At 49.0% G+C, this 24,910-nt stretch overlaps 1 protein-coding gene and 1 long non-coding RNA gene across 9 annotated transcripts in view; one reads left to right on the top strand and one right to left on the bottom strand.

Annotated features, from left to right (window-relative positions):
* GREB1 (growth regulating estrogen receptor binding 1) overlaps positions 1 to 24,910 on the bottom strand; it is a 135,543-nt gene that overhangs the window by 64,492 nt on the left and 46,141 nt on the right. For 7 of the 8 annotated variants that reach the window (XR_013349755.1, XM_077844099.1, XM_077844100.1 and 4 more), the window contains exons 2-4: positions 10,389 to 10,687; positions 4,993 to 5,112; positions 2,512 to 2,688 (exon numbers count right to left, since the gene is read on the bottom strand). Coding sequence is in view for 7 of the 8 variants with exons in the window: in XM_077844099.1 (XP_077700225.1) it covers positions 2,512 to 2,688; positions 4,993 to 5,112; positions 10,389 to 10,545 (454 nt within the window). In the remaining variant the exon portion in view is untranslated. The remainder of the gene's footprint in view (positions 1 to 2,511; positions 2,689 to 4,992; positions 5,113 to 10,388; positions 10,688 to 24,910) is intronic. The other variant, XM_077844102.1, reaches the window with a different exon arrangement.
* LOC144281237 (uncharacterized) lies at positions 10,254 to 14,049 on the top strand. Its single transcript, XR_013349756.1, has 3 exons — positions 10,254 to 10,530; positions 10,899 to 10,993; positions 13,870 to 14,049. It is a non-coding gene; the product is annotated as an uncharacterized LOC144281237 (long non-coding RNA).

Genomic DNA, 24,910 nt, shown 5'->3' on the forward strand with positions numbered 1-24,910 from the left:
TCCTATATAAATGCCAGATAATAACACACCCACCTCAAATAAGCCCACACGGCTTATTTTATTCTGAGTACAGTGTCTGGCACACGGTAAGTGCTCCGTAAGGTGGCCATGGTCAGTGTTTAGCTGCCACTGTCATTCTCTCACTGGCAAAATGCCGCCCTAGTTTTTCAGAGCCCAGCTCAAACAGCGCACCCCCTGAGACACCCTCCCTGGCACCGGGGCTCAGTACACCCTTCTATAGCGCCTCAGCATGCTGAACCCTCAGCAACAGGGTGCTGCACAGAGATGTACCATAAGCTTTCCTCCTGCAGCTCTCCGAGCTGCATCCTTGTTCGCCTGGGCTTTCCCACCAGGTGGCAAGCTCCCAGGGAAGGACCAGGTTGGACTTGACTCTGGGGCCCCGGGGTGAAATGCAAGTCCACCTGCAATACAGGGTATACATTCCCTAAATGCTTAATTCTTTGCCTGCTGGATGAACACAGGACTCATTTACCTCCAAAGGAAAAAAAAAGAAAAGAACATTCTGGCCAGATGTTTTCTTCCATCTTAGCTGTCAGCCAATGTGGATGAATTACCATCAAACACTGGAAACAGGCACCTAGATTTCAATCTTTCAGCTTCTCCGACAAAATCCCTCAGATGATTCAAAGTCACTAAAGCAAGATTCCCTTCATTATAAATTGGGGGGGGGGGGGGCATTATAAATTAGAAGCTAAAGTCATTGCTTCCCCCAAGATAGTTCACAGTTTCCATTTTATAGATCACTAAAAAGCACTGGGCCCAGGCCCCCCGAGAGCTGCAGGACCACCTTGTCCTGTGCAGCCATCAGGGTTAATTGCAGGAAACCTAAACAGTGTTAAGTGTGCAAGCTGAGAGCATAAAGTTATTTTAAAAGAAGAAAGCATCGGTTATTACCAACCGGCCCTCGTTACCCACCTCCGATGGCTTTTTGGCGAGCAATTAACAAAGACCCCACTTCCTCTGCACTCGCCACCTGAGGAGCTGGAGCTGTTAGGGGCTGGTGGTGAATGCACTGAAAGATTCTTGTCTCCACATTTCAAGACACAGGACCTCCTTGATTTACTGCCCTCGCAATTCCTTTACAGTCACAAAGTGGTGGAATCCAGCCAAAGCCCCGGCTGCCACCAGATCAAACGCGGACCAAATCACCAGCCCCGTCCTCCCAGCACCCTTTATCCCGAGTGGTCTCCTGAGCAAATGAAATCCGAGAAGGAAGGACTCCATGGGCTCGTTGGGTCGTTGGGTCGAGTGGATCTTCCGGGATTATTCCTGTTTCCAAGAACTAATTACAATAGCCCCCACCTGCCTGAAGAGAGAGCTGGCCAGAACCTTTCTCTCCCTGGTCACTATCCCCGAGCTGTCCCTCCAGCCCACATTCACCTGCCTTGCTTCCCAGCATTACCCGTGGCCGTGTCTCCTCGTGGCAGGAACCATTTCTTTGTTTTCTGTGGGTCAATCCTTGTCCACCTCCCCCGCCCCACCTCCCCCCTTGGGTCCTCCACATGGTGCCTCACATACAGAATGTGCTCAATAAATACCCACTGATGTGGGGTCAGCTGTGGGGGCTGGACCAGGCATGAAATGTCTGTTCTACAGTGAAGACTGTTCCTGTTGCTATGTCTGGACCAGATCATTACAGCCCTCCTCCAAAGGAGACACCAGGCCAGGTGAAGGGGCCAAGGGCACGTGTGGGAATCACTCCCCACTTTATGGAGAAGGTATGAATGTTCTGCAAGCAGGAACACACACTCAGCCCCGGCCTCCCTCCACCTCATGCCAGGCAGCTTCTGAAACCACGGAGGACAGGTCAGGATCCTATTCTTTTTTTTTTTTTTTTTTTTTTTAAGATTTTATGTATTTATTCATGACAGAGAGAGAGAGAGGCAGAGACACAGGCAGAGGGAGAAGCAGGCTCCATGCAGGGAGCCTGATGTGGGACTCAATCCCACGACTCCAGGACCACACCCTGAGCCAAAGGCAGACACTCAACCACTGAGCCATGTAAGCATTCCATGTATCTTATTCTTGACACAGGTAGGCTCTTAGAAAAGGTCTAACAAACATATATATACAGAAAAGTTAATTCTAAACGATGAGCTCTCAGGAGCACCTGGGTGGCTCAGCAGTTAAGCATCTGCCTTCGGCCCAGGGTGTGATCTCAGGGTCCTGGGATCGAGGTCTGCATCGGGCTCCCTGCATGCAACCTGCTTCTCCCTCTGCCTGTGTCTCTGCCTCTCTGTCTCTCATGAATAAATTAAAAAAAATTTTTTTCAATTCTTTAAATGATGGGCTCTCTATAAGAAGTTAGTCACACTTTAGAATAAATCTCATTTACATTCCCATTCCACATAGAAAGAGCCTACTGAAGAACATAAGCAGGGCAGAAGGATGTGCTGACCGAGAGGCCCCAAAAGGGGCCCATCGCCCACCCCCAAGAGCCTCCCTTGTCCCTGCCCTACATGCAGATGGAACCACAGAGAAGGGACTTACCAAGAAGGGCGTTGTGCCCATTATCATCCGGCAAGAACCTTCTGTCAACAGCACACACCAGGAGATGGTCCGGCAGGCTGGGGGACTTGGCCCCCACGAGGAGAAAGCCTGCAGGGACGTCGATGGGCTCACTGGAGATGGAGACAAGACGCAGGTCCTTCCCTGCCTGGCAAAACCCTAGGAGGAAGGGACAGGGCTCACGTGTGTGCCCAGGGGCTTCCCAGCACCAGGCTCCACGGGCAAAGGGAAGACTACGCTCCAGATCCTGCCAGGGACAGCCTAACCTCTGGATGTGGCTGACTTCGACATTAGTTCCACAAACTAAAATTCCAAACACGATTATTCACCATATAATACACGTTAGTGTCCAAATGAAACTCAGCAGGAAAACCTGTAGACAAGCAATTGTCGATTAAAATGTACACAAGATAAACCCATAGGAAATTGTGAGTAATCTATATAATTTTTTACACCTTGCGCTTTTCACATGTATGAGGAATAGGCAAGTATCTTGAATAGGAAGCAAGAGCCTGGCAATGCTGGCTGCCTCTGGGGTTGGGACTGGTGACCAGGACACAAGGAGACAAGTTAGCAAGGAGCCTTGCACTCTGTGCCCTTTTGAACATTTTGTTTTTTAGAGCTCTTAAATATATTTCCCATTCAAAAAATTAGTGCCCTAAAACATCTGGAAGTAAAAAAGAGAGAAGCAGTTGAGATTTATCTGGACGGGCCCTCTCCAAAGTCTTCCAGGATGAGGGCACATTCAGCCCCATCCCCCAGGCCTGTTCCATCCTTAGTTACCGACGGAGACAATGAGTTAACATGACCCTGATGGTCCCAAGGCTTTCCTGCAAAACTCTACAGTGGTGTCAACAGACTCCTCCCACGTACACCTGCTTCACCATCTACAGCACCTTGTGTCCAGAGTCTACCACATGACCGGGGGCCCTGAGGGGTGAGTATGCCAGGCCCTGGACCAGGATAAGCTCTGCAAAGCTCTCACTGGATCACCTCTGGGGAAGTGACTCAGCCCCCAGTCTGGGGAGATGGAAATGGGCACTCAGAGAGGTCCCATGATTTGCTCAGAGCTGCTGAGAGGTAGGCCAGGATGGAGCCTGGTCCAACCTGCAGCTTGGGGGCCCCCCCTTTATCATCTTAGGGAAGTTAAGCAAAGTCCCTGAGGCTGAAGCCAAGCACCCAGCAGGCCTTCTACCTACAAGGCCAGGGCTCACCCCCTGATGAGCTGGAGGTAAATGGGCCGTGGACGGTCAGTGTGTTTACTGCACTGACCTGGAAATTCTTTGAAAACCACTGTCACGACCACTGGAGAGTTCACTGTTGCCTTCTTTCATTAGGTGACCTTTTAACATTTGGACACTGGAAGTCCTACCTCCCAAAGAGCCACAGCCTTGGTTTCCCTCTCCCTGTAACAGCAGCCTCAGTGGGGGCTACCTGCCTCCACTCCGCCTTTCGGCACAACGTCAAGTCCAGGCCCACACAGAGGGCACATGGCATCTCTACACCCCACTGATCCCTGCGCCAAGCCCAGCCCAACCACACCTCAGACCCCTACCTAAATAAACTGCTAGTAGCTCCCCAACGGGCCATATCCTGACCTTCTGAGCCACCGCACATGCAGTTCCTCTATCTAGAATGTCCCAGTCTCCCCCAACCGTCTCACAGACTTCTGCTAACCCTCCAAAACCCAGATAAAGGGCCACCTCCTCCAGGAAGCCTTCCCTAAAGTCTCTGTCTGTGTGAGGAACCTTTCTTGTGCTCCCAGGCACCCTTGGCTCGCCACTCCCCCATCCTGTTAGCACTTTCCACGTCATGTGCAAAGTGGCTGCTTACCTGAATAGCTCCATGAAACTGAGAGCTCTTGTACCTCTTATCTCTAGCAGGGGGGGCCCGTAACTAATGAATTAGCTGACTGACTAGTGACACCACTCAACTGGTGTGGCAACAGGACGGAGGAACGTACGCCCCTCGGAGAGGCTGTCCGGCTCCTGAGAGGCAGAGCTGGGGGGTTTACTGCAAGTGTCCCCAAGGACAGAGCACGAGCTCTTCTCGCCACACGAAGGCACCACCCCCCCACCCCACCCCACCCCCAGCAGGCATCTCTGTGCCTCGGAACCTCAACGGTACAGCAGGAGTCACGTCACTGATTCTACAGGGTTCCTGAGAGAAGAGCATGTGCCTTTTCCAACCGTAGAGAACAGAGCAGAGGAACATTATTCTTACTAATCAGTCTGAGTGATGCACACGGTGCAAACAGACCCGGATTAGGAAATCGATTCTAGCTTCTAAGCAACCATTGGAGAAAACTGAACTGTTGGATCCAAATGCATGTGTCCAGCTGAGGCTGTCCAAAGAGTGCGGAGGGGCTCGGGGCCTGACAGCCCACGGTGCAGGGCGGGGGACCCAGGGGCACAGGGCTGCAGACTCCGGGCAGTGGGGGCTCTGCCCGGCCACCAGCCTCACCGTCTGTGGTACAGCAGCCTTCGGGTGGAGGGTGCATCTGGTAGGGATTCGGGGGACAGGTGGGCTCCAGTGCCCCTTCTCCCTCTTCTTCCTCATCCTCATTGTCTGCACGGCTACCACCTGGAAGTGATAAAGAAGAGGGGGGAGTCAGGCAGAAGGAAGCGGCCCACAAGTCTCAGCCACTGAGTAACTATCCAGCCCCTCTAGACACGCACCAAGTCATCCACCCCCCCAACCCCCGGTGTCTGCTAAGAGGGGAAAAGACGAGATCAGAGGACTTTCTCAAGGTCATGGCCTCAAGCTCCATGCCTGGACGCGTGACTTCAAATTCAGGTTCGTGTCTCTTTCCACCCACCAGAGTGCGGGCGTCTGCACACGCACGAGGGCTCAGTAAGTACGTAATTGGTGGATAAGAATGGCGCATGAAGGACCCCAAAAATACTTCTGTGGGAGGTCCCGCAGATTAAGACATAGACCATTTTACAGAGAGGGACACTGAGGCCTGGAGAGACCCAACGATCAGCCCACAGTTCTTTAGTGAACAGCCCAGAAGCCCAGCAGGCAGGACCCCAGTGCCCCCGAGGCCCATGCAGACCCCCTGCCACTACCTGTTCGGCTTCTTTCAGAATACAAAACATCCTGTGAAGTGCCTCGTACAAACTGTACGTTTTTCTTTATCCCCAAGGGAAGAATGGGTGTAAAGACATGACTAGAAACACAAACACACCCAAATCTGTCACATATGCACAAAGCACCATTCCAGAACAGGGCCAGGCATGTTATGACTTTAGGAAACTTTTTTTTTTAAGGGCAGTCACATTGTAGGAGTCATGGCAAACATGGAACTGGCCAGGAGAGCCAGGGACTGGCCACAGAAATCCCACTGCTCCCTGCGCATGAGCTTCTTGTCCTTCCCCACAGACTCTCAGCTCCCAGAGAGTGGGGTCCCTGCCCTCACTCATCTCCATGATGCAGGCACCCCGCAAAATGCTCGTGCATTGGAAGTGCCCAGGAGACCCGTGCCCCGCTGATGTGAACATACACCCCTGTGGCCTGTGTACCCAGCCCTGCTAGAGGAGGGGGTGCATATAAATGAATTTCCAAGGCGATGGAAGTATTGTCCTAACTTTTTTTTTTTAAGATTTTTTAAATTTATTTATTCATGAGAGACACACACAGAGAGGCAGAGACACAGGCAGAGAGAAAAGCAGGCTCCTCAGAGGGAGCCCGATGTGGGACTCGAGCCCAGGACCCCGGGATCACGCCCTAAACCAAAGGCAGATGCTCAACCACTGAGCCACTCAGGCATCCCTGTCCTAACTTCTTTTAACAAACGTTTTTGGTGAAGATGTTTCTCAACTTGTCCAGGCTTAAATGTCATTTAAGAAACAGCATGCAAATTTCTTCTCAGAAGAGGGTCATTACAACCTTCCTTACATCAGTAGGGCTGGAAGACCGTTGTTTCTTCTTTCTTTGTTTCTCTGTCTCCTGTTTTAGTTCTGGTTTCTTTGTTGCCACTTCTCTGACCTCTTCTCACTGGGCCCTAGCACCCTCCATCCAGTGGGCCCTAGCACCTCCTCTCACTGGGCCCTAGCACCCTCCATCCAGTGGGCCCTAGCACCTCCTCTCACTGGGCCCTAGCACCCTCCATCCAGTGGGCCCTAGCACCTCCTCTCACTGGGCCCTAGCACCCTCCATCCAGTGGGCTGAGTGGTTCTAGGTTAATGATGAAATCGTGTGTGGTGTTAAGAGAGGGCCTGGGAATCAGGGAGCTCAGGTTTCAGTCCTCGGGCCTGCCACTGTCTGTGTGGCCACGGCCAAGTTACTCACCCTCTCTGTGCAGCAGATCCTGCATCTTCACAGTGTGGTGCTTTGAGCTGCTATGGTGAATGTGGGGGAATCCGGCCCTCAGAGTTACACAGAATATTCCTGATGGGATTTAATCAGGACAGGGTGCTGGGAATGTGCCTTCACTGTGGCCACCATGTTAAAGGTGCCCATGGGACAAGGCAGAAGAAACATTTCAAGTCAGCTCAGGCCCGTGACCTTGGGTAGAGCAGAGCCGGAAATGAAGAATTCCTGGTGTCTCTGTCTTTCTGAGCCTCCAGTACACAGAGGTGGCAGGAAGACCGTAAAAAGATTACCCAGGAAGAACACAAGGGGGGGGTGGGGATAAACTCCGGAGCTCCCTTCAGATGCTTCCTTCCTGCCATTAAATGCAGGCGTGGAGTGGCTCTCACCAAGGGGATGGAGTCACGCCCAGACCCCAGGCGCCAGCAATGCAGCAGGTCCCTAGCAGGTCCCCGTGGGGGTGGGACCGTCCTGCAGCCACCTGCGGGGTGGGTGGCGCCAAATCTCTGCTGTACCATCCTCTCTAGTCTTTGAGCCAGGGCTCCAGGGGCTCAGAGGGAATGGCAAAGACCCCAACAATTTGAGTAAAAAGGGGCGAGAAAGTCAGAGCCACTGGATGCTCTGAGGGCGCCCAGGAATGCCTGTCTGCTCATTATTCTGCTAAGCCAAAAGGGAGAGGAATTCAGACGCTCAGAAAGAATGAAAGAGACAGTCTTAAGCCTCAGGGAGTCTAAGAAAGAGCTCAAAATCCAGTTGATAAGAAAGCAGACCTCAAAGGTCAAAGGTCTACAGCAGACATCCCAGGGCCTTTGAAGGGATCAGTCGGGCAGAGCAGTGAGGGCGAGGAGACTTATGGCCAGGAGCAGACCAAACCAGCCTGCTGGCCAAGGTCTCCGGGGGGAGGAGGGCATTAACGGTGTCAGACAAAACCATCCGGACTGGGAGCTTAGGACCTTCACGCGGAAACACAGGTACCCAGAGATGCTGGCTCACTACTTCACTCTGCGAAGCCTGAGGCTATTCCCTGTGATGTTTACGCTCAATTTTGTTTTCTTTCCACTAGAAAAAAAATTAAAAAAAAAAACAGATGGGGACGCCTGGGTGGCTCAGTGGTTGAGAGTCTGTGTTTGGCTCAGGTTGTAATCCTGGGGTCCTAGGATCCAGTCCCGCATCAGGATCCCTTCAGGGAGCCTGCTTCTTCCTCTGCCTGTGTCTCTGCCTCTCTCTGTATGTCTCTCATGAATAAATAAAATCTTTAAAAAATTTTAAAAACCATATGACACTTGAAGGCGATGGGGTTCCGAGAATTAACTGCCTCTTGTTTAATTCATTAATACTTATCTCAAGATGCTGGGGTGGTATGTTTTGTTTGGTCTTTCTCTTGAAAAAGTAAACAACACATAAAGCCTTTTCCCCCTGGAAGGAGGTGGTAAGACCTCTAATCCAGGGAACAAAGTCATAAAAGTCCCTGCTGAATCGCCCTCATGAACACAGAAAATGGTAACAGACCCAGGGGTGTTTAGTAGGCCAGCACCCTGGCCATAAAAACCACCTTTAATGTCACTGTCTGAGGCAGGACGGCAATAAGAGACCCTGGCAGAGAGACAGACGCACAAAACAAGGTGAGGCCAGTGCAGGCCGTCTGCACCAAGTTTTATGACGCAGAAACAACCAGGTGCAGAGCTGTGTGTTGGGTTTATGGTGACATCCTGCACACTAAAAAGTGGGTCTTCCCCTTCCCACCAAACCCCTCTTTTGTCCTTCCTGCACCCCGGCAGGATTTTTCTATTCCGTGTGTGGACACACAGGGAAAGCTGGAGGGCCTGCTCCGGTTTTTGTACAACAGGAGAGCAGCTGGCAAGGTGCCTTCAGTCCTCAACCCGGTAGGCATGAGAAGGGTAAGCCTCAAAGCTGTCCCTGGAAAGTGCCACAGGCCCACTGCCCTATCAGCAGGGCCGGGAGTATCCCAGGAAGTCTGAATGTTCAGACTTCCAGAGGCCACCTCCCAGGTAGTCCCAGAGACCTCAGGCAGAAGGAAAAGCTGACTGGGAACCTTGCTCTTCTCTCCCCACAGGTGAGCACTCCCCACCTACCTAACCACCTGTCTGTCTGCCGCCTTTCCATCACAGAGCCACCAAAGCCAAGGGTGAACTCCAGGACTCCGGCACTCCTTGACGCTGCAACCTGCAAGCAAACCCACCTCCCATCTTCCCAAATTGTGGGATTTCATCGCTTTAGCAGGTGGAGGTGGAAAGCACTCTGTAGATTTTAAGGGGGACTAAGTCGTCATTGTCACCGTCATTAATGTATCATTAGCAACAAAGCCTTCCGATACTGAAAGTAGCTAAGGATGACTGTTTAATGCACACATTCTACATAAGCGTGTCAGCTAACCAGAAACACAGCGCGTCTCCTCCAGTGTTGATAGCAGTGCCTCCCCTGCTGGAAAATGAGCATGCTCTCCATACCAGAGAATTCTTGGTTTTCCTCGTTTGTGCTTTTGAGCACAGTCCAGTTTCTCCCAGTCCCTCATTCAGCATTTTGAGGTCCTTACTGGTGCTGTTTGCAAAGTTAATGGTTAAGGACATTTCAAGGATGGACACAAGGAACGCCTCCCTGCTAGAATAAGGAACTATCAGATACCACACCGGCAACTCTGTGCCTCATTTTCCCTTATGCGCAATCCTCCTCGCCAGCCATCCCCACACCTGCCAACACACACACACACACACACACACATGCACACTGACACGGAGCCACAGACATCGTGACCTCCCCACTACAGGACCTGGCATGCTTTCTTAATTAATTTTTGTTTTAAGCAACGGTCCTTTTTGCCTTCGATATCTAAGTGCAGTCTGCAGGGAACTTCCAGTGGGAGGCATAAACTGACCACAAGAATTTAGCTTAACAGTAACTGCCTCATCCTAGGGATTGCTGTGGGGTTACTTCTGACATGAAAGCACATGGCTATCGAAGAGGCAAACTGAAGACTGAACACACAACCAATTTATTTTCTGGATAATTAAGTAAATCCTAAAGTTGTCCCCATGCCCGAATATAACTTATTCCTTTATTCCTGGCACACGTTCCATTCATCAGGGTCTGTTCCTGGGTTTTCAAAGTTTCTAGAGGGCTCTTGTATCTGCGATCCCACAGAGAAACCACCTAGACTAATCTGCAAAGATATGGCCGTGCATCCCGGGACAGAGAGAAAAAATATATGTGTATCACCGAGGGCCAGAGCGTGTTAAAATTTCTCACTCATCCAGGGAGCACATCAAACCTAATGAGAGCAAAAGGAACAACCAATTCAACTACCGTCCGCCGCAGCCCTCTTCCTTCCTCCTGGGAGCCGAAGGGTAATCTTACTCCTTGTCACTTTGTGGCCCAAAATAGTCTTAGGCAAGTAAAGACGTAGGTGCAACCTTTCCGATACTTCTTTCCCCACGTTTTGCACACAGAGGGGAGCAGAAAGAGTTCCCAGTGCTGGTGCAACCCGAGCTGCACACAACGCAGGAAAATAACACACGCGCGTCTCGTACCTTCTAGGGCGGAGAGCTGCTGCTCGGCTTCCAGGTACAGCTGGGAGAAGACGGGCCGGGGCACCAGGCTGTTGGACCGCAGGGACGCCTCGATGGAGTTGTGCAGGACCTCTTCGAACCGCGTCGTCTTCAGCTGTCCGGCGTAAGAGTTCCCCATCTTCAGCAAGGACGACGGAGGCTGCTGTTTAAAATGGCATTTCGGCGTCGGGCCAAGGCAGAAGTGAAGGGGCTGCGAGGAGGGCAGGGCCGCGTCCCCGCTCGCTCGGCACAGGGGAGAGGGCGGCTCTCGGCCACGGCTCCTGCCGGGCAATTACAGGAAGTTATATAAGTAACAGCCTTCTCTAAGTTAGCGCTCGGATCGCAGGGTCTGGCACCTCTTAGCATACCTCGCTGGAAACCGGCTCCTCGCCAGCCCCGGCTTCCCAGACCCCCGGCTTTTCCCGGAGATGTGACCCTGCCCCCAAGGGAGCTCGGGCGAATGATGGTTCATTTATTCTCCTTGACTTACAGGAGAACAGCCCCGCGCCGCTGACAGCGCCACGATCCGGGCCAACTGGTCTCCGGATGGTCGGATTCCGAGACCTCCCCACAACCTCCCTCGGAAGGTAGGCTAGCAGATTTTCCCATCACTGCCTTTTCTGCTAAAAGGCCAACTGTGAACATCCTTCCCTTAAAGTGTTGTAGTGGTTCATCATCGTTTCCATTATACAAGGAAGGTAGAATTACATCTGGAAAACGTGGAAAGCTGGAAACTACAGAAGAGGGTGGAAAAACAAAAGGGAAATCATGGATATTCCCATCCCCCAAGATAACCGGTGTGATTTTTTTTTTTTTTTTGCCGCAGCTGAAGATACAGTTCACGTATCATACCATTCACCCCGTGAAAATGTGTGACTCAGTGGTTTTTTAGCATATTCAGGGGCGTGCAACCATCACACGATCAATTTTAGAATATTTTCATCACCCCCCAAAAAAACCCTCATACCCTTTAGCTATCAATCACTCCTTAAGCCCCCAATCCCCCAGACCCTGCCAACCACTAATTTACTTTGTTTTTATAGATTTGCTTCCTCTGGAAATTTCATATTAATGGAATCCTATGGTCTATGGTCTCTGGTGATTGGCTTCTCCCAGATAAGCATAATGTTTTCAAGGTCCTTCTGTGTTGTCATGAGTGTCAACACTCCATTCCCACCTAATTAAGTCTGTATTCTTTTCAGACTTTTCTTCACTGCTTGGGGACAGGAGGGAGATGGGAGATGGTATCCACATAGTTAATAACCATGCTATAAATGAAATTTTTGATTCTGCTTTTCCACTGGACATAAACATTCCACTCATTCCTCTTATAAATGCTTTTAAAGTAATTATTATGGCAGTGCCATATCCCATTGCACGAAGGTGCAGATACTCAAGACATTTCTCTTGGATCATATGCGGTAAACCTTTATGTTTAGTGCTTCCCAAGAACCGGCAATTTTTTTTTTTAAGATTTTATTTATTTATTCATGAGAGACACACACAGAGAGAGAGAGGCAGAGACACAGGCAAGGGGAGAAGCAGGCTCCATGCAGGGAGCCTGATTGGGACTCGATCCCGGGTCTCCAGGGTCACACCCTGGGCTAAAGGCGGCGCTAAACCACTGAGCCACCCGGGCTGCCCAAGAACCAGCAATTAAATTGATATTCCTTCCTAATGCTTTCCATTTATTTTCTGTTTCATTAAAATTAGCTTTCTGTTTCTATTTTTCCTTGGGCTTATTTAATCTATTGTATTTTTTCCAAACCTCTGAAAATGATTACTTTAACATCATCCTTATTTTCCACCTCTTTTAATAACGAAGCTACTGCGGGCTGCATGTTTTCCTCTGGATACCTCTTTCACTATGGCTCATAGGTTTGGTATAACATGCTCTCCTTTTCATTTCTTCTGAGACGGCTTACAATCTCCCTTTTGATACCCTCCTTACCCTGGTAATTATCCAGGAATGCATTTTTAATTTCTAAATAGTCAAGCTTAGGGAACAGGAGGTTAGCCTTCTTTTTCTTTTTTTCTTTTTTTTTTTTTTTTAGACTCAACACCCAGCATAGAGCCCAACCTGGGGCTCGAATGACCCTGAGATCAAGTCCTGAGCTGAGATCAAGAGTCAGATGCTTAACCACCTCAGCTCACCCGGATGCCACTAGTCTTATTTATTTCTAATTTCTACTGGACTATAACCATGGCTGTGGCCTTTAGAAACTCAACTTTTAAAATGTTAAGGGTGGGCAGCCCCGGTGGCGCAGCAGTTTAGTGCCGCCTGCAGCTCGGGGTGTGATCCTGGAGACCCGGGATTGAGCCCCACATCAGGCTCCCAGCATGGAGCCTCCTTCTCCCTCTGCCTGTGTCTCTGCCTCTCTCTCTCTGTCTCTATGAATAAATAAAATAAAAAATCTTTTAAAAGAATAAAAAAAATAAAATGTTAAGGGGTTCTTTTTGACAGCTATCTGATGGATTTTTTTTTAATTTAAAAAGATTCTATTTATTTATTCATGAGGGAGACAGAGAGAGAGGCAGAGACAGGCAGAGGGAGAAGCAGGCTCCATGGAGGGAGCCTGATGTGGGACTCGATCCCGGGACTCCAGGATTACACCCTGGGCCTAAAACAGACGCTCAACTGCTGAGCCACCCAGGCGTCCCTACCTGATGGATTTTTACCAATAGCCTACTGATATGAGAAAAAAAAGATGTATAAACCCTCTGTAAGGGAGGAAAGGCACAGATCACTCAATTCTTCGATATCCTTATATATTTCTTCTCTACTGTATGGTTGATTCTCCAAGTAGCATTTGACTTTAAGAATCGCACCAGATGCCAGTACCAACGTGACCGCAGAGCAAGAGCTCCTGCTTCATCACAGTGATGCCCAGGGTCACACAAGCTGTGAGACTGGCTTCACACATCACTCTGACTTAAGACCTGTGGAAGAAAGTCTCCCTTATTTGGGTGGCAGAGCCATTTGGAGATGGGGCCCCAGGCACCCTGAGGGAGCTCTGATTTCCCTCCTGAAGGTAAAATGGGCCAAGCAGTCCTGCTGATTTTCTGCCTCTATTGTAAGGAAGATCCAGCCTTTCCTTTTCCAACTACAAGTAAATGAAAACCACTAAACACTTCCTGCTTGAAGCAATAATCCCTGACCACAGGGCCCCTTGGCCAGCCCCAGTTTCCAGTCTGGGGAAATGAGCCTCAGGAATAACCTGACACAGAGAAGGTGCTAGAGAAAGAGGTCAGCTCCCAGAGCCCCCAAACAGCCTGTGTCAGAAGGGGCTCTGGGGGTCCTCATGTCTGCTTTTTTCCTTGACCTGATACAAAGAAGCCTTGACCCCTTGATACCTGAGTGAGGGGTCACTGGCCACATTTGGAGACATCTGCATTACTTTTGATTCAAGGTGGTCTGTTTAAAGTTGAGGCCAATTAGTAACATCATGAATGTCTATTTCAGGGCACCTGGGTGATTCAGTGGTTGAACATCTGCCTTTGGCTCAGGTCATGATCCTCGGGTTCTGGGATCGAGTCCTGCATCGGGCTCCCTGCAAGAAGTCTGCTTCTCCCTCTGCCTATGTCTCTGCCTCTCTCTGTGTGTCTCTCATGACTAAATAAATAAAATATTTATTTTAAAAAATGTCTATTTCTATAGATCTCTATCTGAAGGCCTAAGGCCCACAGAAAGGAGCTTTAAGTCCATCCCATTTCACACAGCGTCTCTATAGAATCATGCTCAATGACCAAAAGAAAATGATGGAGGCATCCATACTCTACCTTCCCAAAGTCCTGTTCTCACCTGACGGCTGATTAGCACCCTGAGCCCAGAGGGTTCCACCAGTTATAGCAGACAATGCCCAATGTGGATGGAGCAATAAAGAGGAAGAAAGAAATTGAACATTCATTGTCCAGCCACTGTGTGCAAGGCCCTGGGCATGCATGTGTGGTGGTCAGGTGAGCGATATTATAAAGCCCATTCTAAAGGTGACAGATTCAAGACTTGGAGATGATAAGTAACCTGCAGGAGTTCTGGTTCAAAGAAAAGAAATAGAATTGGGCTGTGGCAGAGGGGGAGAAGCAGCCAAGAGGAAAAGAGGGAGGGGGGTCATGGCGGGGAGGGAGACGAGAGTATGAAAGGAACAAAACCACAGAAAAGTTTTCACACTCAAAGCAAAATTTTACAACCCTAGGTAAACATGAAAGCTTTCATGTCTATAAGCAAATACAGAGAAAATGCACCCCACTCCCTATCCAATGATGCATTTGAAATCATGAGGAAACACCAGTAAATAAGGATGGAAAAGGAGCACTGAGAATCATATGAAAATTTGAGGGCCCAGGGAACCACAAGTGAATGGGATGGGAACTTCCTACCTGGAGAGCTCTGGCTTACTGACAAAACCACCTGCCAGGTGAGAGGCTTGGGGAGGGGAGGGGAGGGGAGGGGAGGGGAGGGGAAGGGAGGGGAGGGGAAGGGAGGGGAGGGCAGAGCGGGGATGGGCCAGAGGGCGCTGCTGGAGCTCTTTGGCACCTTAAAATCCCACTCCCCCTCAGCTAGGGAACCCAAGAGCCTAGCTCAGGGTCAAACATGAGAGCTTAATTATCTTCCCCAAGGCCTCCAGGGGGGAAGACAACATCTGCGAGGGCCAGGGCTGCTGTCTCCCTGCCCCCGCTCCCCTGGGGCTGCTGCCTCTGGGGCAGGTCTCTGCTAGCCTCCTGCTGCAGGGATTTCTTCCACACCCTGACACATCATCCTTCACTGCCTGCATTCCAAGGCCTGGTCCATTTCCTCCCGCTGCTGGTGCATGATGTTCTTCAACCCCAGAACCTGCACCACAACCTTCACTATGACGCAAAAGCGTTTGGCAGCTGTCAATGGGAGAGAGCATGTGTGACCCTGAGCATAGTGCCTGACTTACCCAGCCTCTGTATTCTCATCTGTAAAGCGGGCACCCTGACAGGCTGACTCACCACTTGAAGAGTAAAAGAGGCTGAGCAGCTGGAAAGTGCCTAGCATAGCACCTGGCACTCAGGGCATGATCACTAATTTCCGGCCAAAACTGAATATTCAGCTGAGAAGAATTTCAGATCATAAATGACAAGTGACAGTAAGTGCTACAATGTAGGGGGTGCTGGAGGGGACCAGGGAAAACTTAGGCTGAGGGGCTGGTACCCTGAGGGGGGCCACAAAGGGAGAGGAGGGTATTTTGGTAGGATAGATTTTGGAAGACCATTTAAGAAAGGGCCAGGAGAGTGCAAAAGAATGAAAGCCCCATAAGGACAGCCAGACATGCCCTAGAAAAAGGAGACATTTGTCTTTACAGGAAGTAAATGGCTTATGAGATGGCACTGTGCTAGAGCAAAATCAAAGCAGGGTGAAAATCAGACATTGTTTTATCAGGAAACGGTGGCTGAAGCTTCAGAGCTAGGGATTTATGGGGATCAGGTGGTGTTTTAGGCAGGTCAGTCAGACAGAGGTATTTGGGATAAAACCGGAGGGCCTGATAGATGCGGTTTCAATGGGCTCCTTATCTATCTGCTGGTTTTTAAGACCGAAACACAAAAAGTGTCTTGAAAACTCTGTACCTAGGAATGCAGCGGGAGAGGTAGGGAGCCCATTCCACCAAATCAACCTCAAATATAGCTCTATGGCAGTTCAAATCCCAGAACTACGGGGAAAGCCAGCAATGCTGCTGGCTCCTCTGACCCCAGAAGCACCTACACTGAACTTGACCAGGCACTGAATTTGACCAGGCAAAGCAGACGGATCTGATCCCAAGTGAGTTGGGAGTCACCAAGATGGGCTATCTCAGCACACTCTCGATGGCTGAGACACCCAGCCCAAGCCACGCTCCTCCCGTGGCACCTGCAAATCAAGCTGTGGCATGTAAAACATTCCACTGGAAAGAGCAGCAAGCTCTAGGTTGGGTTGAAGTTCAATGAGAATACGTGTGGGGCAGGCACGTCAAGGAGGATCAAGGATTGTCACAAGTGGAGACAAAGAAGAGAGAGGAGGCTCCAGGGAGAGGGGACAGAGGGAATATGCACATTAGCTCTCTTCCTGCCCAAACCACACTAGGAAGGCAGTGAGGAACACACAGGTATATACACACCACCCAGTGAGGAGACAAAGTAACAGCAGGCTAGACATGCCCGCACAATTTGGAAGATGCAAAGCAGAAGAAGTGGAGACAGATTTTGAAAGAGTAAGAACTAAGGCATCCTCAGGGAGCAAACCAATTCAAACCACAACTGAAGCCAGAAAAAGCTTAGGAATTGCAGACAACACAGTGAAAAAGTGGGGCTGAAGACCTACGGTGGGGGGCAGGGAAACCCGACCCTCTCCCACTCTTCTCCCTCCTCCCCCTCCCACAGCAGCCTCTTCCCTGTCTCCACTGAAGCCTGGAGGTTTACTCAAGAAAAAAATCACAGAGAATCTGGACTCAGGGATACAGCTGATACCAGGGTATGGGAGGAAAACAGAAGAACCAGTTTGTCCACATAATGATTGATGAAGTGCCCTCCCCTCTCATTCCTTTTCCTTATCTGGCTCCCCCAAAATGCTGACACTTAGGCTTAGGGATGTGCAGACACTGAAAACGGGGGATGCTCCCAATGCCACAGACCCATATACAATCACGTCCCATAAGGGAGCCCCTGCCCAGTACATCATATGTACCTTTGTATGGCAACTTTCCCAAAATCCTCTGGGCCTGATCCGTAACAACAAGCAGACATCCAAAGACCAGCATCACAAAGGCTTTTGAGAAACTCCTTTTAACATAAAAAGTAGAGTCCAAAAGATACAGATAAAAGAGAGCAAACAAAAACTACAAGAAAGATGACACACACACACCGCAATTCATATCCTCAGAGGAATACTGTATCCACAAAATGGGAACAGAACACTATAAAGATCAACAAGGAATGTGTCAGGGCAGAGGGTGTATGGGAACTCTCAGTCTCTTCCTCTCAATTTTGCTGCAAACCCAAAGCTGCTCTAAAAAACAAATACAATCTTTTCTTTTAAGATTTTATTTATTTGAGAGAGATAGCGAAAGAGAGCAATGCGGAGGGGCAGAGAGAGAAACAGGCTCCCTACTGAGCAGGGAGCCGGATGCTGGACTTGAACCCAGGACCCCAAGATCATGAGCTAAGCCGAAGGCAGATGCGTAACCAACTAAGCCACCCAGGTGCCCCCAAAATACAGTCTTTAAAAAAGGAAATGTAAACAGGCAGAAAACAAAAATTATAATAAACTGTTTAAATGATAATCAAATCTTAAACTTTATTGAAAGGGTTAAAAAACAGAGTTGAAGATAAAGACACAAAGGAAATAAAAAGTAAGAAAATTAGAAGATCAATCATGGTCCAATAGCAGTTCCAGGAAAAGAGAATGAGGAAAATGGAGGTGATAATATTCTGAAAGACATAACCCAAAAAATTTTCCAGGGCCAAAGGACTTAAGTTTCTGGATTTAAAAAACCCAAGGAAAAAAAATAAAATAAAATAAAATAAATAAATAAATTAAAATAAAATAAAAAATAAAATAAAATAAAAAACCCAAGGGCCCGGTATAAGAAATGAAAAAGGAGCATCGCCGTGAAATTTTAGAACACCAAGGATAAAGAGAGGATCCCAAAGAAAGATTCAGAAAGAAAAAAACTTGGCTCATTCTCAAGTTGAAAATAATCAGAATGACTTTGGGTTTCTCAATAGGGATTCAGGGAAACAACAAAACAATGCTCTCAAAAATTTTGAGGGAAAATGATGTGCTACCTATACTTCTATACCCAACTAAAATAACAATCCAAAGTACAAGTAGAATAAAATCATTTTAAGAAATTCAAGATCTCAAAAAAACAAAAAAGAAAAGAAAAGAAGTAAAGAAACATCTCCCAACTATTCTTTCTCCCCAAACTACTGGGGAAAAGAAAATTTTGACAAATTGGAAAACATTAGACCCAGGACAGGGAACCCAGCAATTGGTTCAGCAATTGGGTGGCTCAGCAATTGCACATCTGCCTTCAGCTCAGGGCATAATCCTGGAGACCCGGGATCGAGTCCCACGTGGGGGCTCCCTGCGTGGAGCCTGCTTCTCTCTCTGCCTGTGTCTCTGCCTCTCTCTCTCTCTCTCTCTCCCCCCTCATGAATAAATAAATAAAATCTTAAAAAAAAAAAAGGACAACAGCTCAGGAAAGGATGTCTCCAAGAAGAAAATAATGTAACAGATCAGATTATCCCATGTGCTTAAACTATGTTGAAAGGAGTTTTATAAGTTCTATCAGAATATTGGGATGAATTATTGATATGTCCATAAAAATTCAAGTAAACCAAAAATACAATTAGTAGCTGCAGAAAAATAAGATGTACAGGAATTGGAAATGTAAGTTAATTATAGCTGTAAGTCTATGTGGAGTATGGATTCAAGCAAAGTTTGTAACAGAACTATCTTAGAAGGATAGGGAAAAGGAAGTGGAGCATGCACGTGTGTGTGTTTGGGTAGGTGCACGCGAGCATGTGTTTTGGGGGCAGGGAAAGGAGGCATGAGAAAGCTAAATTCTTATATTCCACAGTATAAGTGAAAAGATGGTCTAGAGATTAACAATTGCAGCACACATTTGTATATTAAGAAACAGAATTTAAAAAATCTAAAAAGGTAAAAGGCAGTTGCCTCTAGGTAGCAGGACCTGGAGGAGAAATATGTATTTTTCACTTTAAAAGTTATAAGATGACTTTTTAGACTGTGTTCACATTCACGCTTATGAAAAACTGAAGGCTATGTTTAAAAACATAAATACAGGAATAAAAATGAATGACAGACTCATGCAGAACCTCAGCAGAATAGCAACTGAAGGTCCTGGTGGATGACAGACCAAGACCAAAGGCAGGCCAGCCTGCCAAGCATTTCCTCAAGATTATCTAATTTAATCCTGGACATAATCCTATGTGGCAATTATTTGTATCCCTGTCTTTATCGCTATTTTACAGACGAGGAAACTAAGGCTCAGAAAGGTTGGGAGACGAGTCTAACAACACACAGCCATTGCTCCTTCTGGAATTGAAAGCCCACCTGCAAAGAACGCGGAGCAGCGTGACGATGTTTCAATTCACAGAAGAGGAAATCACAGACACCTTTTTAAGGGTTACGAACCTGTATTACCATTCTCTTCCACACCTTTTCTAGTAGTGACAAGACCTTTCCCAATTTCCCAGAAAGCTATGGCATTCCTCTGAGCTTCTTAAAGGACAAAGCCAGGAAGTCGGCCTCAGGGGACTACGCATGCTCGTGCATAACAGCATAACACCCTGCCGTTACTTCTAGAAGGTTCTACCCATACTCACAGAACCACATGACAGAGCTTGTAAGGTCCCATGATAGTTCTTATACATCCCAGCATTCTATCCACAAGGACCACAGAAAAAGAAAATATCAAAACTTCCGGGGTGCCTGGGTGGCTCAGTCGGTTAAGCATCTGCCTTCAGCTCAAGTCATGATCCCCGGGTCCTGGGATCGAGCCCCACATCAGGCTCCCTGCTCCTCAGAGAGTCTGTTTCTCCCTGCCCCTCTGCCCCTCTGCTTGTGCTCTCTGTCAAATAAATAAATAAAATCTTAAAAAAAAAAAAATCCACGAAACTTCTGTTTATATCTATTTCACCTAATCATTCTAATTTTTTTTCAGTATCTGTTTTAGAGTGTAAAATATTTCAAAAAATAAAATAAATAGTAAAATAAATAGAAAATAAAATAATAATAAATAAATAGCAAAAGAATGTAAATAATAGATACACTATCCTGTGGTCCATGTACCCAATTTATAAATTGATAAACAAATACACACGGAGAGAGATGCAAGTTTGAACGGATGAGCCACAGAACGAAGTACCTGTGCTGACAGCTCGGTGACAAAAGGACTGTCTTCATTTTGCAGAGGAAGACACGGCCTCTGGGCTTTAAAGCATTTGTTGCCTTCGTGTCTTTATTATTTCCTTTACCAACGTAAACGCCAAGAACATATAAAAGTCAGCGATCGTTTATGAGGGTGGCTTTGCGCAGCTCCTGTTCTCGGCTGACGTCCACGTTACATGTTCTTCATCACGGCTCCAAACTGCATGGGAGCATGGTTCTCATTCTACTCAAGGAAACTGAGGCAGAGTGACACGGAGTGACCTGTCCAAGGTCACACATTTTGGACAATCTTAGAATGTCCAACAATGGCCCAGGGCAGGAGAGTCTTTGCTTTCAAAGAAGGCGATGCCTCCAGAAAAGGGAGTGATTTTTAAAGTCGCTAGGTTTTTGTTTTTTGTTTTTTTTTTTCAAGATATTCACTCATCCAGCCACACTACAACTTTTGTTTAGGGAGGGAAAAAAATCGCCTTAGGCTCTCCCTTAAAGGTGCTTTACCAAAAGGGGGCGGGGGGGGGGGGGCTGCCAAGATAAGAAAGTAAAGTAAGGCCCCCATAAGTGAAAAGCCCCATTTAAAAAAACACATTTCAAGTCAGACAACGGAAACCAAGAGCATTCTAAGAATGCTGCAGAAGGGAGGGAGGCCCAGGCAGGCCGACCACCGGTCCCAGAGGCAAACAAACAAGCAGCGCCGGGGCCGGGGGCCGGGGGCCGGGTCTGGACAGTGTCTGCCTCTCCGCCAGCCCGACTGGCTGCTCCCGCAGATAAAAGCAAGAAACTCACACTCAGGCCTATTCAAAGAGAAATACTCGGCTCAGCCTCTCCTTGAAAAGTGACTTTGTCTTCTTTCTCTCCTTCTGAATAAAGATCAAAAGTATTGCCTAAACAGGATGAGACGAGCCCTGGGTGTTATACTCTATGTCGGCAAATTGAATTTAAATTTAAAATAAATTTTTTTTTAAAGTGTTGCCTAAGAAGTCCATTTATCTTAAAAGACTTGCAGACACTTAATGGGGAATCCCAACACTTAAGCATCTGGCTGACGTCTGGGCCCTCACTAATTCTCCTGTTCCTTTCTGAGCACTTTTCACTTTGTGTTATCAGTCAAGGAAGGGCGGGGAGAAAGGGGGGGGGGCACCTCTGCCTAAACCCAGAGCCCCCATCTGTCCCCGGGGACAGAGTTGGCCCAAGGGGCTAGCATGCCCTTCCTAAAATCACATCCAGTTCTGTGTACCCCTGGGGGCTGCACACACATCATTCTGCTCATAAACATAAACCCCACACCTCCCCTGCTGCACACTCGTCCAAGCTGGCTCTGCTCCCCAAATGCCCAGGACACACATTGTTGGCTCAGGCCCTCGACACGGAGACACAGGCCCACGATGTGCTGAGAACAAGCTCTTTTAGTCCTCAGCCACCGTGTCCAATTCAATGGAAACCAGCTCAGAGAGGGCTCCACAGCTCCCTTCAAGCCTCTTGGGCAAGTTTGACGTTACCAACCTCAAACAATTTTTCAAAGTTGGGCTTTGCAAAGCATTCATAATCAGCCCGCTAGCTGGTTTAACAACAACAAAAAAAAGCATGTACTTTGGAATAAGACCACCAGGGACTTAATTCATAGCTAGGCTATTTTCAAGCTGTGTGGCCTTGGGCAAGTTCCTTAACCTCTCTGAACCACCCTTCCCTCATTTATCACAGGAGAAGGACTACCTCCCGGGGCCAAATAAACTAACAGTTTGGAGGGTGGTTGGCACACAGATGTTAATAAACTCTAGTTTCCTCCCTAAAATTGGAATTCACTGCTCCTCATTCTAATTTCTAGATGTTAACCAGAAACTCTGACTTAACGTGACTCACTGTACTCCAGCAGAAATCATTAAACTTCTGGCACTGACTGAAATGTGCCAACCCAAGCAGATACAGGTCTCTCACCCCCGTTCCTCTCAAAACCTGAAGCTCCTTGACAGCAGGCACTATTCTGATGACCCCTTCATTTCCCCGGACACTGCAGGCCTCCAGAAAATACCTTCTAAAAAAGAGGGAGCCAGGGGGGCGGGGGAAGCGAGTAGGACCAGGGAGGGTGGTGAGTAGGACCCACTGGAGGTTACAGCGAGGACGGTAGGGAAATGAAGCCCGGTCCTGTCCCAGAGCTGCTGGATTTAAAACCCCAGCCGTGGCAAGGAAACGTACGGGAGGTTTTAATCTAGGCTCCCGGGATGTCATTGTGCTACAGTTGGGGGGCGGGGAGGGGTTTCGCTCCTGCCCCCCCTGCCCCAGGGTATTACCTGAACTGACCTCACTGTATTCTATTCCAAGCAGCATCAGAAGGAAGCCCTCCCTGGAGATCATCTAAGTACAAGATGTGCACTTTTGTTCTTTCCTCTTGAGCACACTGCTGCTCCACCGGCCCATCTGTGCCAGCTTCCACTCTAGCCAAATGCATCCCTCCATCTTCTGGCCCCCCACCCCCAGTACTTTGCCGCCACCCCCACTGGGATCCGGGTCTTCCCCCCACACCCCACCCCCGGCGCCCCAAGGACCACAAAGTGTGTGTCTCCCACCTCCTCAGGGTCAGAGCTGCTGGAGATAGCAACCGAGTTCACACGTCTCTCTGCTCCTCACGGAGTCCAGAGCAGTTTCTTACACGGAGCAGATCTGGCAAGGAAATGGTTGTTGATCTGCTAATCTAACCCCAGGCTGCTGGAGACCCTCTGACCTCCACCCAGGCCACGCCAGGCTCAAAGGGAAGACGTAGCTGAAGGCCTCCTGGGTCTCAGCACCAACTTCAGACAGCTGGGTCTGTCCTAAGCTACAAATGACAACTTCTGGCCCTGTTCAATGCCTCCTCTGAAAAAAAGTGAACTTTCCTCTTCCAGGCCCACGGTTTAGCCTTAAAATTAAAGGCTTCGAGAGTCTGATCTGGATATAGAGCAGAAATATTTCTTCCCTCTTGGAGCGAAGGGCAAAGGTGAACCAGACAGGGTCCCTGACCTAAAGAAAGTCACAGCTGTGTAGGAAGAGCAGGGTGGTGGTTGCCCCAGCAAGGAGGTGGTGGCTCAAAGGAGACAGAGGATGGACGTTTCTATCTCAGGTCAGTCGCAGAGGGCTTCCTCCTAAAGCTGTATCGGGCAGGATGAGCATCGGTTTGCTGCAAAGAAGAAAGGGCATTCTGGGCAGGAGGTGGACAATGCACTAAGGCTTGACTCAGGGTGGGGGACACCGTGGGACTGGGGAAGGCAGATCCTTTCAGATGCTGGCACAGAAGGTATATGTGGGGGAGCAGAGAGAGGAGGGTGGCGAGGAACCAGTTCAGACTAAGCCTTGCCAACGTGTTTTAAGAATCAGTCCCAGGAAAGGACTCTCCATCGTCCTGATGAAGCTGCATTTCAGAGATTAGCTCGGCTTCCTAGGGAAGGTCTACAGGGCAATGTTGCATATACTGCAACTCAAAGACTGGCCCCCTCCGGGGAAGATGAAGGATGGGGGAGGCTGGCTGGCTTCAATGCAGAAAACAGGAGCTGGGTGAGCCAAGCGCTCAGGATCCTCCAGCCATGCTCTTGCAGGCCGCCCACTCCCTGGTCTGATACCCACTTATCTGTGAACTCTCTCATCCTCGACTAGTGGGGTGACCATGGCAGAGAAGAATGAGGCCACGCTCTGGAGTTCAAGTCCTCGAGAAAGAAAACCCTTCCCCAGCTTGCCAGCCAGGCCCCTCTCTCCTTCCCTTTCGCCAGTGGCCTCCACTCGAATCACACCCACAACACACCTGTAAGAACTCGGCCACTCTGGCCTCTGGCCTCGGGCTCCCTGTCCTTGCAGGTGACAGCCTTCCCCTTGAATCCTGCTGCCCTTTCAGGGCCTCAAGGGAAGGGATGAGACATGCCACAGCGACACAGCCCCCACCCCAGCGTCGCACCAGAACACCCCCAAATTCCAGCTCCAACCTGAGCTGCCAGGAACCCCTGTTTCTTCCTCCTCCAGCCTCCTTAGGGCAAAATTTAGGAATCCTTTGGTCACCATACAACTACGAGGATGTTTCCGGGTGAGCCCAAAGTTTAAAAATAAAAAAGAAAGAAAGAAACACCAAACACAAAGTGCAGCCCTCTCCAGCCTGCGTTTTCAACCTCATTCCGTAATTTCCACAGGCGCGCTGGGGCCCTCCCATGTGAAGAATGGGGGTGCAGGAACAGTCCGCCCCGAATATATGATATGGCCATAAACGCATTCAGGCCGCAGAATGGTCTCCTATAAACTCTTTGACAGTCCTCCGGGCAGGAAACAGCATTCTAATGTAGATTTCTCCGATTTTCCCTGGAGGAACTCATAAACTCCACAGGTGCGGTTTCAGGAAGAAGAGCGGGGGCAAGGGGCCGACTTCTGTGCAATCCCCCGGCTCCCCAACTGAGGCTGTCCTGCCCGCAGCTGCCACACCAGCACGACGCCACGCGGACATCTGCTCACGTGTCAGAGCGCTTCGTGGGTCCCCAAGCTCTCTCCCCTGGGACACCAACGCAGTAGGGGCGTCCCCTCCCGCTGCACTGAGAGCCGGGATGGGGGAGAGGCACCTTCCGAATGAAAATGAAGATTTTCAGGA

Source organism: Canis aureus, chromosome 12 (genome assembly GCF_053574225.1).
Source record: "Canis aureus isolate CA01 chromosome 12, VMU_Caureus_v.1.0, whole genome shotgun sequence".
Classification (NCBI taxonomy): Eukaryota; Metazoa; Chordata; class Mammalia; order Carnivora; family Canidae; genus Canis; species Canis aureus.